This window comes from Panthera pardus, unplaced genomic scaffold, assembly GCF_024362965.1.
Source record: "Panthera pardus isolate Hobbes unplaced genomic scaffold, ASM2436296v1 HiC_scaffold_12, whole genome shotgun sequence".
In the NCBI taxonomy this organism is placed as follows: domain Eukaryota; kingdom Metazoa; phylum Chordata; class Mammalia; order Carnivora; family Felidae; genus Panthera; species Panthera pardus.
In genome coordinates, this window is record NW_026526677.1 from 92,029,733 (window position 1) to 92,041,671 (window position 11,939).

An 11,939-nucleotide genomic window follows, 5' to 3' on the forward strand; every position below is an offset into this window, starting at 1 on the left:
CCCTCCTCCCCCAAGCTCCTCTTTCGCACGTGGTCTTGGCTCGCCCCTCCCTTTTTGACAAGATGGCGGCGCCCAGCTGTAATGCTCTGGGCCTTTGGGTGAGGGGTTCCGGGCAGTGTTTAGGGAGTCGTTTCATTCTCGCCTGCCAGCCATTTTGTTCCTCCGCTGCTGCGTCTGGGACTCTGAATGCCCAGAAGTTAGCGGAGAAACTCCGATCCCAGAAACAGGAACAAAAGACGAAGACGCAACCGGTGAGTTCGAAAGGACCACAACTCCCAAGAGGCAGTGCGTTAATTGGATTCCTGGGCTGGGAGTGAGGTAGGAGGGTCCTCTGACAGCTGTTAAGCAAATGTGGAGGACATGTGGGAGAATGGGGAGAAAGGGAAAGGGAAGAGGTCCGTGTCTTCCTGCGGGGTGTGTCTTTGGCTTCTGCCGGCCTCGCTCCTGAGCACTGCGATGGGACAAGTTAAGACAGACGCGCACCGCTGCTCTCAAATTATTCGGGGAAGGCGCGAGTCCAATGCAGAGATAGTCATTCCCAACCTAGATTCTCACCCAGGCTTATTGAAGATCTTCACCAGGCTTTTCCTGTCGCTCCTTCTCTCCCCGTAGGTGCCCACAAACCCTGTTCAGCGGAGAGTGCAGGAACTCGTGCGGTTCACACAGCAGCTGCAGCGAGTCCACCCCAACGTGCTTGCCAAGGCACTGAGCCGAGGGATTGTGCACCAAGACAAGGATCTCGTGGTCATCAATAAACCCTACGGTCTCCCCGTGCATGGTAAGGACCACGTGGGAAGGAGAGGGGTGCTGCTGGTTCTGTTTTCGCTACACCTATGGACAATTCGGACACATTACTTGTGGGGCTTCTTGAAGCCTTGCATTCAAAATAATTAAGCTTTGGGGGAGCACTCTGTAAGACACTACATATATATATATATAGTTCTGTTTGAGGCACTACTGAGGATACTGGGATATATAGGTCAGTCCCTGCATTCCAAACATTTGGCAGTCAGCAGTGATATATGGAATGTGCTGTGTGTAGACCTCCACAGGGATTTTTATAGAGAGATACTAAGGCTGTGTGGTTCTTGTCTTCATGTTGTTTTCCATCAAAACTGAGAAAAAAGAAATGACATAAGAAAAAAACGGGACTTAATATATTAAGGTTCCCTTCACTTCCCCTTTCGATAGTGACACCACTATATTTTAGTCTTTGTTAACAATTTTCCCACTTTCACTAATTTTCATAAATACTGTTTGTATTTTCAGCCTGTAAATCTCTTATGGGTAATGTATTCTGATAGTTTATTACCTCTGTAAGTAGGAGTATTTCAATATAGTGGCTCTGAATTTGCTTCAGTTGTCTTTTTTTTAACCAGGTTGATTTAATGCACAATTTTGTCACATGATCCAGACAATAATTTCATCATTTAAGTCCAGATCAAGAAAAGCATTCTATCTGCATTGAACAAAGATCAGAAAATCTCAATCCAGGAGCCCAAAACTGCAGCATAAATCAGTCACCTACCTCAAGCCCTGAGTGGAGACAGAATAGCCTTAGACAAATCAGATCTTTTACTATGCATGGCAAGGATCAAATAGGGATCACCTAAACATGCAGAAACTCCAATCACAGAAACCAGTATGAAAACCGATAAGATAATGGAGCTCCAGCCAAAGCAGAAATTAAACTGCTCTGTAGACGGGCCTCCACTACTAAAAACATACTCAGGACCCACGCACCCACAAAGACATATATAAACCTGTGTAGAAGATAACTTTCTTTAAAGATGTCGTAGAAATTACAAAATATAGAAGATACTCATGTTGTTATAAAATTCAGGTGCCAAAAAATACATAATAAATTATGCATTCATAATATATTAAAAAGGAATTAAAAACCATATGAGGTGTGTGTGTGTCAGAGTATGCCTAACAAAACCCCAAGATGCCTAGAACTCGATGGACAATGAAATGTTTTTGAATAACTGTTGAATGTAGTTGTCTGAGACAGTTGGAGTGTGACCAATGGAGAGTGATAGGAAAAAAATGCACTTGGGAAAGGGATGTGCTGGAGGAAAAAGCATAGTTGAACTAGAAGAATGCTTTTTGGGGAGGTGTAGATAAAAGCATACAGAACGAATTAAGTCAGACATTGCCATGTGTTTTGTGTGTTTTCTTTTTCACTCTTGATCCTTCTCATTCCCCATTAGATAATTATTATACAGATATTTGCATTTTATAGATGAGAAAACTGCACCTTAGAAAGACTAAATAATCTGTTCAAGCTCAACGGCTACTTAGGCATAGAATAGTTCCGAGAAATGTCTCACGTAAAGTCCCATCTTCTTTACGGGAAGATGTGATGCCTGTAATACCCCAGAAGAGCTTCACAGTCTTGTATGTATCACTTGAGTTTACTTGGCAGAGTCTCAAGCCTTTGTTTATATAGTGAAATACCCGACTTCCTCATTTTGATTGCTGATTTTATTGCGAGTATTCAAGTAGGTTAATAAGTATATATATGTCTGAGGAGAAAGCCACATGCTCTGGGACATTGCTTCTCAAAGTTTAATACGAGTGTGAGTCACGTGGACATCTTGTTAAAATGCAGATTTTGATTTAATAGTCTGAGTTGGAGGCCTGAGATTCCTTCCCAGCAAGCTCCCTGGGCATCCTGATGTTGCTAGTTCCTGGCCCACATTTCAGTAATAAGGCTCTAGAAAGCACTGACTCTTTTCCCAAGCAGAGTTCTTTGGTGGGATCTTTTACTGGCCCCTAAAACCTCTGATTCTCCCCTTCTTAGGTGGCCCTGGGGTCCAGCTCTGCATCAGCGATGTATTGCCTATCCTGGCAAAAATGCTTCGTGGCCACAAGGCAGAGCCATTGCATCTGTGCCACCGGCTGGACAAGGAAACCACAGGTGTAATGGTGTTGGCATGGGAGAAGGAAATGGCACATCAAGTTCAAGAGTTGTTTAGAACCCGTCAGGTGGTAAAGAAGTACTGGTATGAAGCCCATCACTGGTGGTAGAGTTGGTATCAATGAGGGCATCCTTTTATCTCTTTGTCCATTCGTACGGAAGGACCTCCTGTTAGGAGAAGGCACTGTGCTAGGACCTGTGGGCATATGAGGAGTGTAGGAAACAGACTAAGTGCTTAGCCTATTGGAGTCTGATAGAATAGTGGTTCCTAATTACGGTTGTACATAAAAATTACTGATAATTACACAAGTAACACATGATTTCGTTCCTGTGGTGAAATAATCAAAGATCAAGCAAAAAAAAACTCCTGGAGAATCCACCCACTCTGTCATTCTAGTCCCTTCCCTTGGGATAGTTTGGTTTTTATTCCCCTGGTCCTCCCTCGATGCGTTTACGTACATGTCTAGTATATACAGTGTGATTGTGTGTGTGTATTACATTGTACAGTGTCCACTGTACTTTTATTATTTTTTTTAATGTTTATTTATCTTTGAGAAAGAGAAAGAACAGAGCACGGGCAGTGTTCTCACGAATCATGAGATCATGACCTGAGCTGAAGTTGGACGCTTAACCAACTGAGCCACCCAGGCATCTCTGCACTTTACTTTTCTCACTTAACTGTCTTGGAGATCTTTCCATGTTAGTACATTTAAGTTTACCTCCATTTTTTTTTTTTAAAGTTTATTCACTTATTATTTTGGAGAGAGAAAGGGAGAGAGAGAGAGAGCAAGAGAGAGAGAGCATGTGTGCACAAGTGGGGGGAAGGGCAGAGAGAGAGAGGGGGACACAGGATCTGAAGCCGGCTCCAGGCTTTGAGCTGTCAGCACAGAGCCTGATGTGGGGCTTGAACTCACCAACCGCAAGATCATGGCCTGAGCTGAACTCAGACACTTAGCTGACTGAGCCACCCAGGAGCCACACCTCCATTTTTTTTAATAGAGGAAAGATACATGAACAAAACTATAACCTACTCCTGTCCCCCATCTGCTGAATTTTCTTCCAGAGGCAACCAGTATTCTACTATCTTGTGTAAACTTCCAGAGTCATACCGGGCATGTATAAATGAATTATTATATGGCAATATATTTTGCACTGCTTTGGATCCTGCTTTTTTTCACTTGGGAAATATATCTGGGAGAGCATTTTGTGTGTGCTTTTAGTTCATTTGTATTTTTTTAAAAGTTATTTTAAATTTATTTTGAGAGAGAGTGCACAAGCAGGGGAGGGGCAGAGAGAGGGAGGGAGGGAGGATCCGAAGCAGACTCTGAGCTATCAGCAGGGAGCATGATGGGGGCTCACACCCACGATCCATGAGATCGTGACCTGAGCCGAGATCAAGAGTTTGAAGCTTAACCGACTGAGCCACCCAGATACCCCTGTGTGTACATTCTGAGCTCTATAGTATTCTGTTGTATGGCTATATCATAATTTCCTTATTAATGGATGTTTGGTTAACTTCCCATTTTTCTGAGCCAATTGCAAAGAATATGTGAGTATATTTTTAAGACAGATTCCTAAAGATGGAATTGCTAGGTCGAAACATTTAATATTCGAATGTTACTACTCTTAGGTGGGCCAGGTTTTCCTCCCAATAGAGTAGTGAGTACCCACCTCCCCTTATAGCTGACCGACTCATTTTTCAAAGGTTTGCCACTCTGATGAGTTAAAAAAAAAAAGTTTTCTGTTTCCCGTGTACCAGCAATCTTATGCCTGCATGTGTATTGGCTTCTCATGTTTATTGAGTTTCCTTTTCTGTGAACAAACTGTTTATTTCTTTTGCCCAGTTTCTGTTGGATTGTTTATTATTTTCTATTTGATTCATGGGTATTCTTTTTATCTTTTGGATATTAGTTCTTTTGGTGTTACAGATTTCGCAGCTACTTTGTAGTGTTGGGAGCCTTCAAAAAATCTCTGCTGAGGCCCACCCACAGAAGCTCCACAAGTGACTCTGATGAGGAATCAAACGTAAGAACTGCTGTACGAAGAGATTATAGATAATGGAGGAAGTTTAGCAGAGTAGCTCAGAGCTCAGCAAGATCTGTGTTCACCTGTCAGCTGTGCCATTTAACAGCGGGAGTCCTTAGGCAGGTTATGAAACTTCTCTAAGCTTTGTCTGTATATGAAAAATGAGAATAATAGAGTTGAGGAGAGAATTAAGTGAGACAATGCATGTAAAGCGTTTTGACCCAGTATGTAACTCATAGTAAAAGCTGAAAGGCAGAAAATTGAGGCTATTCTCATGCATATAAGTAATCCAGATGTTAAATCTATCAAAAAGTGTTATGCTATTTATGAAAATTGTTTATGAGAGTTTAGAATCACTAACCATTCTGAGGGTCGGGCTTCATGGAGGAATTGAAATCAGTTAATTGTGTCTTGATGAATGAATAGGATTTGAAAGACAAGATGGAGAAACGTGTTATAGATTGTACGAATGGTAGGCACAAAAGGGTAGAACATGCGGTCTAGTCTGGAGTGGGGAATGGTGACAGATAATGCTGGAAAGTTGACTGGAACACAGTTAATGCTGACTTTAAATATTAAATACCAAGTGCAGGAAGTAGGAGTTAGAATTAGAACATAGTAGGCAACCAATTAGTATTTGCTGACTTAACTGATAGTGACTTGTTACAGTTACTTGTTTGAATCTTCTAACTAAATTTCGAATTCCTTGAAAGCAGGGATTTTTGTCTTGCTCTTCTATACAGAACTAGTACCTACCTAAATCAATGCCTCTTTACATTCACTGAATGTGGAGTGAGCGAACATTAGTAATGTTAGGTCCTTAGGAAGAGTGAGCTAGCAGTTAAAACTCAGTCTAAGTGTGATAAACTATGTCAGAGAACAGCCCAAACTGCTACCAACCCAACGTGAGGAGTCCAGGGTGTGAAATGTATGAGGGGCAGTCAGTGATAGGCCACCAAGTGCCCAGGAGGATTCCTTTGTGATTTACCTGAAAGATGCGTAAGCAAAGGGACAGATTAGAGAGTCTTCTACCCGTAATGAAAGGAGACCTCCAACAAACGTGATCTGGAATGGTTATCTCGTGGTGGTAGTTGCTTCTGTGACCTTGAGCACGGAGCACAGTTCCCCCGGTTTTGTGTATCTGGCAAATCCGGCAGGAGCAGATCTGTGAATTCGTTTACTTGTTCATCCGCTTCACGTGCAGCCAGAACTTAGCCATCTTTTAAAAACCAAGATACATGGGGGCTCTGGGTGGCTCACTCGGTTGAGTGGCTGACTCTTGATTTCGGCTCAGGTCATGATCTCATGGTTTGTGAGTTCAAGCCCCGCATTGGGCTCTGCACTGACAGTGTGGAGCCTGCTCGGGATTCTCTCTTTCCCTCTCTCTCTACCCTCCCCCATTCTCTCTCTCTTTAAAAACAAATAAATAAGCTGTAAATGGTAAACAAACAACAACAAAAAAAACCCCAAACAACTGGGATACCTGGGGAGCCTGGGCGGCTCAGTAGGTTAAGCATCCGATTCTTGATTTCAGATCAGGTCGTACGTGATCTTACAGTTTGTGAGTTTGCACTGTGCTGACAGTGCAGACTCTGCTTGGGATTCTCTCTGTCTGCCCCTCCCCTACTCTTTCTTTCTTTTTTCTTTCTTTCTTTCTTTCTTTCTGTCTCTCAAAATAAATAAATAAACTTAAAGATAATAAGAAAAACCAGGATACAAAACCATATTACCCCAGTTTTGTTTTAAACGATAAATATTCATTTTTAAAGGCTAGAATGAAAGAGCATGCTACTATGATAAATTTTCTATTGTTTTCTCCCAAATATTCTGTAATTAGTAGATATTAGTAATTAGTATATATGTAATATTACTTTGGTAGAAAAACGGATGTGTTTGTATCAAGCTCTCAGGCTAAGTGCTATGACGAGAGGTCATTTGGGATGGTCCCGTCTTAAGAACTGACCACAGAAGGTCCAGTGCTAATGCCTCTAGCCAAATCCGAGGAGTTTCCCCCTCACCTTGTGGCTTAAGTGAGGGTCTGTGTGTCACTCCCAGGGCCATCGCTGTGCGTGTCCCGGTGCCCTCAGCGGGAGTTGTGGATATCCCCATCGTTGAGAAGGAGGTGCAAGGCCCGCAGCAGCACTACAAGGTGGGTGAGCTGTGGCCCAGAGGGATGGGTTTTCTGCTCTTCCTTTGCGACATATCTTGATTTTTTTGGTTTCAGATGACGCTGTCCCCAGGCTACCGCATGGACAATGGGAAGATGGTGAGAGCACGAACGAGCCGCAATGCGCATGTAGCTGTGACTCAATACCAGGTGCTAAGCAGCACTCTGTCCTCCGCCCTCTTAGAGCTCCAGCCAATTACCGGTGAGGGGCCACTGTTGTGCAGTGGGATCGGTGGGACAGCGAAACCCCAGGGCCGCTCAGCTCTGTCCGGGGCCTTGTGCTGGACTCTGCCCTTCTTCTGAACAGCTGGTATTGTGGGAGGGCTGGGATTGTAGCTGGCATGTTTAAGAGTGTGCTTCTGGTGCTAATCTGAGGCTGGGAGCTCCAATGGGGATGATTGTTGTTTAAAAAAAAAGGAAAGAAAGAAAGAAAAAACACTAGGTAGCAGAGGGATATAATTAGTTCGGTTACATTTATTTAAAAATTTGCAAAAATGGTTTCTCAAAAAATTAAGCATAGAATTACCATTCGGCAATTCTCATGGGTATAAACCCAAAAGAATTGAAAGCAGGTATTCGAGAAGATACATGCACACCAGTGTTCATAGCAGCATTGTTTGCAGTAGCCACAAGGTGAAGTCAACCCAGATGTCCATGGACAAGGTGAATGGATAAACCAAATCTGGTCTATACATACGATGCAATATTATCCAGCCTTGACGAGGAAGGAAATTCTGACACGTGTTACAGCATAGATGAACTTTGTGCTAAGTGAAAGATGCCAAACACGGGAGGACAAATATTGTATGGTGCCATGTATGAGATCCCTAGAGTACTCAGATTCAAAGACCAAGTAGAATAGTGGTTACCAGGGGCTGGGGGAACGGGGGCAGGAATGGGGAGCTGTTGTTTAATTGGTTCAGAGTTTCAGTGTGGGAGGAGGAAGAAGTTCTGGAGAGGGATGGCGGTGATGGCTGCACAACCAGTGAATGTGCTCAGTGCCACAGAACCGCACACTTAAAAATGGCTAAACTGATACATTTTTTGTTCTGTATATTTTGCTACAGTGAGAAAATGTGGAAAGCAATACTATTTAGCATTATGTAATAAAGCTAAAAAAAAAAAAAAAAAGCCCAGGTTATATGTGGTGGAAGGGGAACCGTGGAGGGTGGAGAGGGGAATTTAGAGGCTCAACGGTATGTATAATGTTTGCTCCCTGGTAGCTTACAGTTTGTTGTTGTTCTTTATACTTCATTGTAGGTGTGGTTTTGCCGGTTTTACTGTGCTTTGATTTAACATGGTTGGAAGTGGTGGTATGGTTTCTGTCGCTCCTCAAGTTTTCTCTCTCTTTTTTTTTTAAAGGCATAAAACATCAGCTTCGAGTTCACCTGTCTTTTGGATTGGATTGCCCAATCCTTGGTGATCACAAGTACTCAGACTGGAATAAGCTGGCCCCCCAGGTGATACTGGTTTGACCCAAGGTGCAACAGATAAGGGGGAGAACTTAATGCTTTCCCCTTGTTAAGCCCTGAAGTGAGTCACCACAAGGCTGTGTAAGTTCCCGAGCTTATAGAGAAACAGCCACTGTTCTTATGGAGCTGTACCATCTGTTAGCAAAACCTTTGTGCTTTATTCCTTAGTCTCAGATTTTGTTAGGAGGTCGGGGGCAGGGGGAGCAGACTTTCTGAAGGCTCTGAGCAGCCTTTCACGCTATTGCTGAAGAGCTTTTTTATCTCTCGATGTTACAGCCTGTTCTCTAGGAAGACCAGAGCGTTGGCTGATACGAGCTTCTCTGGTGTGGTTTTTCTCTTACCTGGATTCTGAACCTTCCTGGCAATGTCCCTGACGGGCTGTCCACCACTGTGTCTTCCAGGGGAGTTAGTGTTGGTTCCTTTAGGTGGAAGGCCTCTGGCCCTGCGTGCTGCTCAAGGATGAGCCATTGGCCTGGCTCTCAAGAAGCTCTTTTGTCTTTGTACAGAAGCTGTCTGTCGGTACCCTGAAGAAGCTGGGGCTGAAACAGGCGAAGGCCCGCCACATCCCCCTTCACCTGTATGCCCGCCAGCTGGTCCTGCCAGCCCTGGGGTCCAGGAAGGAGGAACTCAACTTGGTCTGCAAGCCTCCTCGCTACTTTCTGTGCTCCCTGAGACGTCTGGACTTACGGATGCCAAGTCAGGATCAAAGTGGGGACGATGAAGCTGGACGTCTGAGAGCACAGTGAAGACCCTTGGGCAGTTTGGCCCCTGAATTCTTCACTGTTTAGTGGACTCTGCTAGCTTCTCGTCGGAGACAGACTCCAGAAGGGTCAGGTGCTATAAGTGGAAGAAACCCAGCTGCTTCTGGGCTTTTACCGGACACTGAATATTTACCAATGCTCTGGCCATTCTCTGGAAGAGCTTGCGGGAAGTCTCCCTGCCAAGATAGAAGAGAGCCCAGGACCGGGCCGATTGGGTCAGTGATCGGAAAAGGAGAACTACGGCACGGAATCTGTGCTCAGACACTGGTTATGTCCAACAATAAAGTTCTTGATCTATCGGGAAGGTTCCTGTGTTTGGAAAGAGCATATAATGGTTCTCTAACTGATAGATTCAGAAGCAGTGAGTTACTGTCCTCATGGACAAATGGAGCAGAACCTTTCTGCTCCATTTGCTTAGTCTTGCATTTTGTAGGCCTGTGTCCTAGAATGCAGGGCGCTCTGCTGCTGGAGCCCAGGAGCCTTGCTGCAGGAGTGACTGGAGCCTGCGAAGGGGTGTTGGATAAGCAAGAAAAGCAGATGTAAATGGCAGGCGAGGTGTGAGGCCCCGGTGGGGAGCACACGCACCATCCAGAGAGGGCAAGTGTTAGCTCCAGCTGGGTGTTGCAATGTGGAAACAGATTTTCTAATTTTTTCCAAGAAACCCGATACACTTGACCCTTGAACAGCATTGAGGGGTTTGGGGGCACCGGCCTCCCCCCTGCTCCGCCGCACAGTAAAAAATTCACGCATAACTTTTGATTCCCCAAAAACTTTACTGATAGCCTACAGTGGACCAGAAGCCTCACTGGTAACAGTGGATTCACACATATTTTGTATGTTGTATGTATTCTATACTGTATTCTTTACAATAAAGAGAGAAAAAAATGTTATTAAGAGCATCATAAGGAAAAGAAATACATTTACAGAACTGTACTGTATTTATCAAAGAAAATCCGTGGCCTATGCAGTGCAAACCCATGTTCTTTGCAGATCAGCTGTGTTTATGTGAAATCTCCAAGTATATCGCTCACTAAATAAGATTTGTAAGCAAACACCTGTCCCCAAACCCAGGTGGTCACAAACGTGGTGCCCTGTTCGGCTCTAGAACCCCTTCTCTGGAGATGTGCTTTCCTCTTTAATCCTACCACGTCTTCCTGAGCACTGGCTCCACTCCCTACGACTGTGATAGGATAGTTCTCACCAGAAACCAAATGCAGACTGGAGTGTCGAGACCATCCCCAGGTCCCTAAGTTTCCCTAAAGTCAGAGAGGGTAAGGTGGTTCCAATTAGGACAGGGACATCACGAAACACATTGTTAGGTTTGCCCCATCTGTTGCCCTGGGCTCCTTTTAGCCAGAGTGCCTGCTAGGATATACAAAGACACAACCTTTTATCTGCTGCCGCAAAGCATGCCTTAGGGATGCAGACTCCTTTTCCTCAGTGGGGTGGAAAGTGCTGGCTTGGTGCAGTGTAACTCCGATACTGACTGCCCAGGGTGAGGAGGCCAGTCTCCACAAGTTAAGTGCAGTGACTCCCCCCCCCCCCCCCCCCCCGCCAAGACTCCTCTCCAGACACCAGCTGCAGGCTTGGAATCTCAGACAATCCCCCACCCTTCTGACCAACATAAGGGAGGGACAAGTTTTGGTCAACCTCTAACGGGCTCAAGGGAAACGAGCTCACGGCTGGAAGGGTCCCAAACAGACCAGGTCCGGCCCAAAGGCAGGGTGGAGGTGAAACAGGACGAATTTATTTCAGCGAGGCCAACACCAGGAAGACCGCAGACCAGCGTCTCAAAGACTGTCTCCAAGGTGCCAAAAATACTTCCAGGTTGATAGAAGGAAAATGTGGGGCAAAGGTTGGTGGGTACATGCAGGTGGGCAGTAGAGGTCAGGTCCATCATTGTCTTGGAGTCAATCACTTGGGGTCTTGCTGGTGTCAGGACAGCTGTTACTGCTTCAGGGGGTAGTTTCAATTCCCATCACGGGATGCGTTGCCCTTGGGATCTTTGGCCTGAGTTAAGAGAGAAGCTGGAAGGAACTTAAGCAGTTAGGAAGTACAGACTGAGATCAAAATGGAGGCAGCTGAAGTCCTCTTTCAAACCCTCTTAGGTCCTTGGCTGGATCTAAAAAATTAAACTGACAGATACAACTGGAGAAAAACATACAAGTTTATGTGATAATGAGTTTTACACAGCATGGGGGTCTTCATAAGGAAATGAAGATCCAAAAAATGAGACTTGTGGTGTTTTTTTAATGTATGTTTGTTTGTTTATTTAGAGGGAGAGAGAGAGAGAGAGTGAGCGATCAGGGAAGGGGCAGAGAGAGAGGAGAAAGAATCCAAGCAGGCTGCGCACCACCAGCAACAGAGCCAGATGCAGGGCTCGAACTCACCAACTGTGAGATCATGACCTGAGCTGAAATCAAGAGTCAGATGCTTAACCAGCTGAGTCACCCAGGTGTCCCCAGACTTGTGTATTTTTATGCTGGGTGTGATGAGTGGATGGATGGTCATGGAATATGGTAGGTGAAGAAATGTGAGGTCATCGTAAACCGAGGGAAAACCTAGCAAAGCATGTTAGAATTCTTGGCGTC

At 44.8% G+C, this 11,939-nt stretch overlaps 1 protein-coding gene across 2 annotated transcripts; it reads left to right on the top strand.

Annotated features, from left to right (window-relative positions):
• Positions 1-23: 23 nt before the first annotated feature.
• Positions 24-9,652, top strand: RPUSD4 (RNA pseudouridine synthase D4). 2 transcript variants are annotated; one of them, XM_019421347.2, is made up of 7 exons: positions 24-251; positions 613-778; positions 2,807-3,008; positions 7,004-7,097; positions 7,173-7,317; positions 8,478-8,575; positions 9,094-9,652. In XM_019421347.2, the coding sequence occupies exons 1-7, from the start codon at positions 63-65 to the stop codon at positions 9,331-9,333; spliced, it is 1,134 nt and encodes a 377-aa protein (XP_019276892.2). In that variant the 5' UTR covers positions 24-62; the 3' UTR covers positions 9,334-9,652. The 2 variants fall into 2 exon arrangements, with proteins under 2 accessions (XP_019276892.2, XP_053756258.1); XM_053900283.1 differs by lacking the exon at positions 24-251 and adding an exon at positions 327-465.
• The last annotated feature ends 2,287 nt before the right edge of the window (positions 9,653-11,939 follow it).

Coding starts and splice junctions, on each gene's coding strand:
- RPUSD4 (XM_019421347.2), top strand. CDS start 63: ATGGCGGCGCCCAGCTGTAATGCTCTGGGCCTTTGGGTGAGGGGTTCC. Junction 779..2,806: donor CTACGGTCTCCCCGTGCATG/GTAAGGACCACG, acceptor TCCCCTTCTTAG/GTGGCCCTGGGGTCCAGCTC. Junction 8,576..9,093: donor GGAATAAGCTGGCCCCCCAG/GTGATACTGGTT, acceptor GTCTTTGTACAG/AAGCTGTCTGTCGGTACCCT.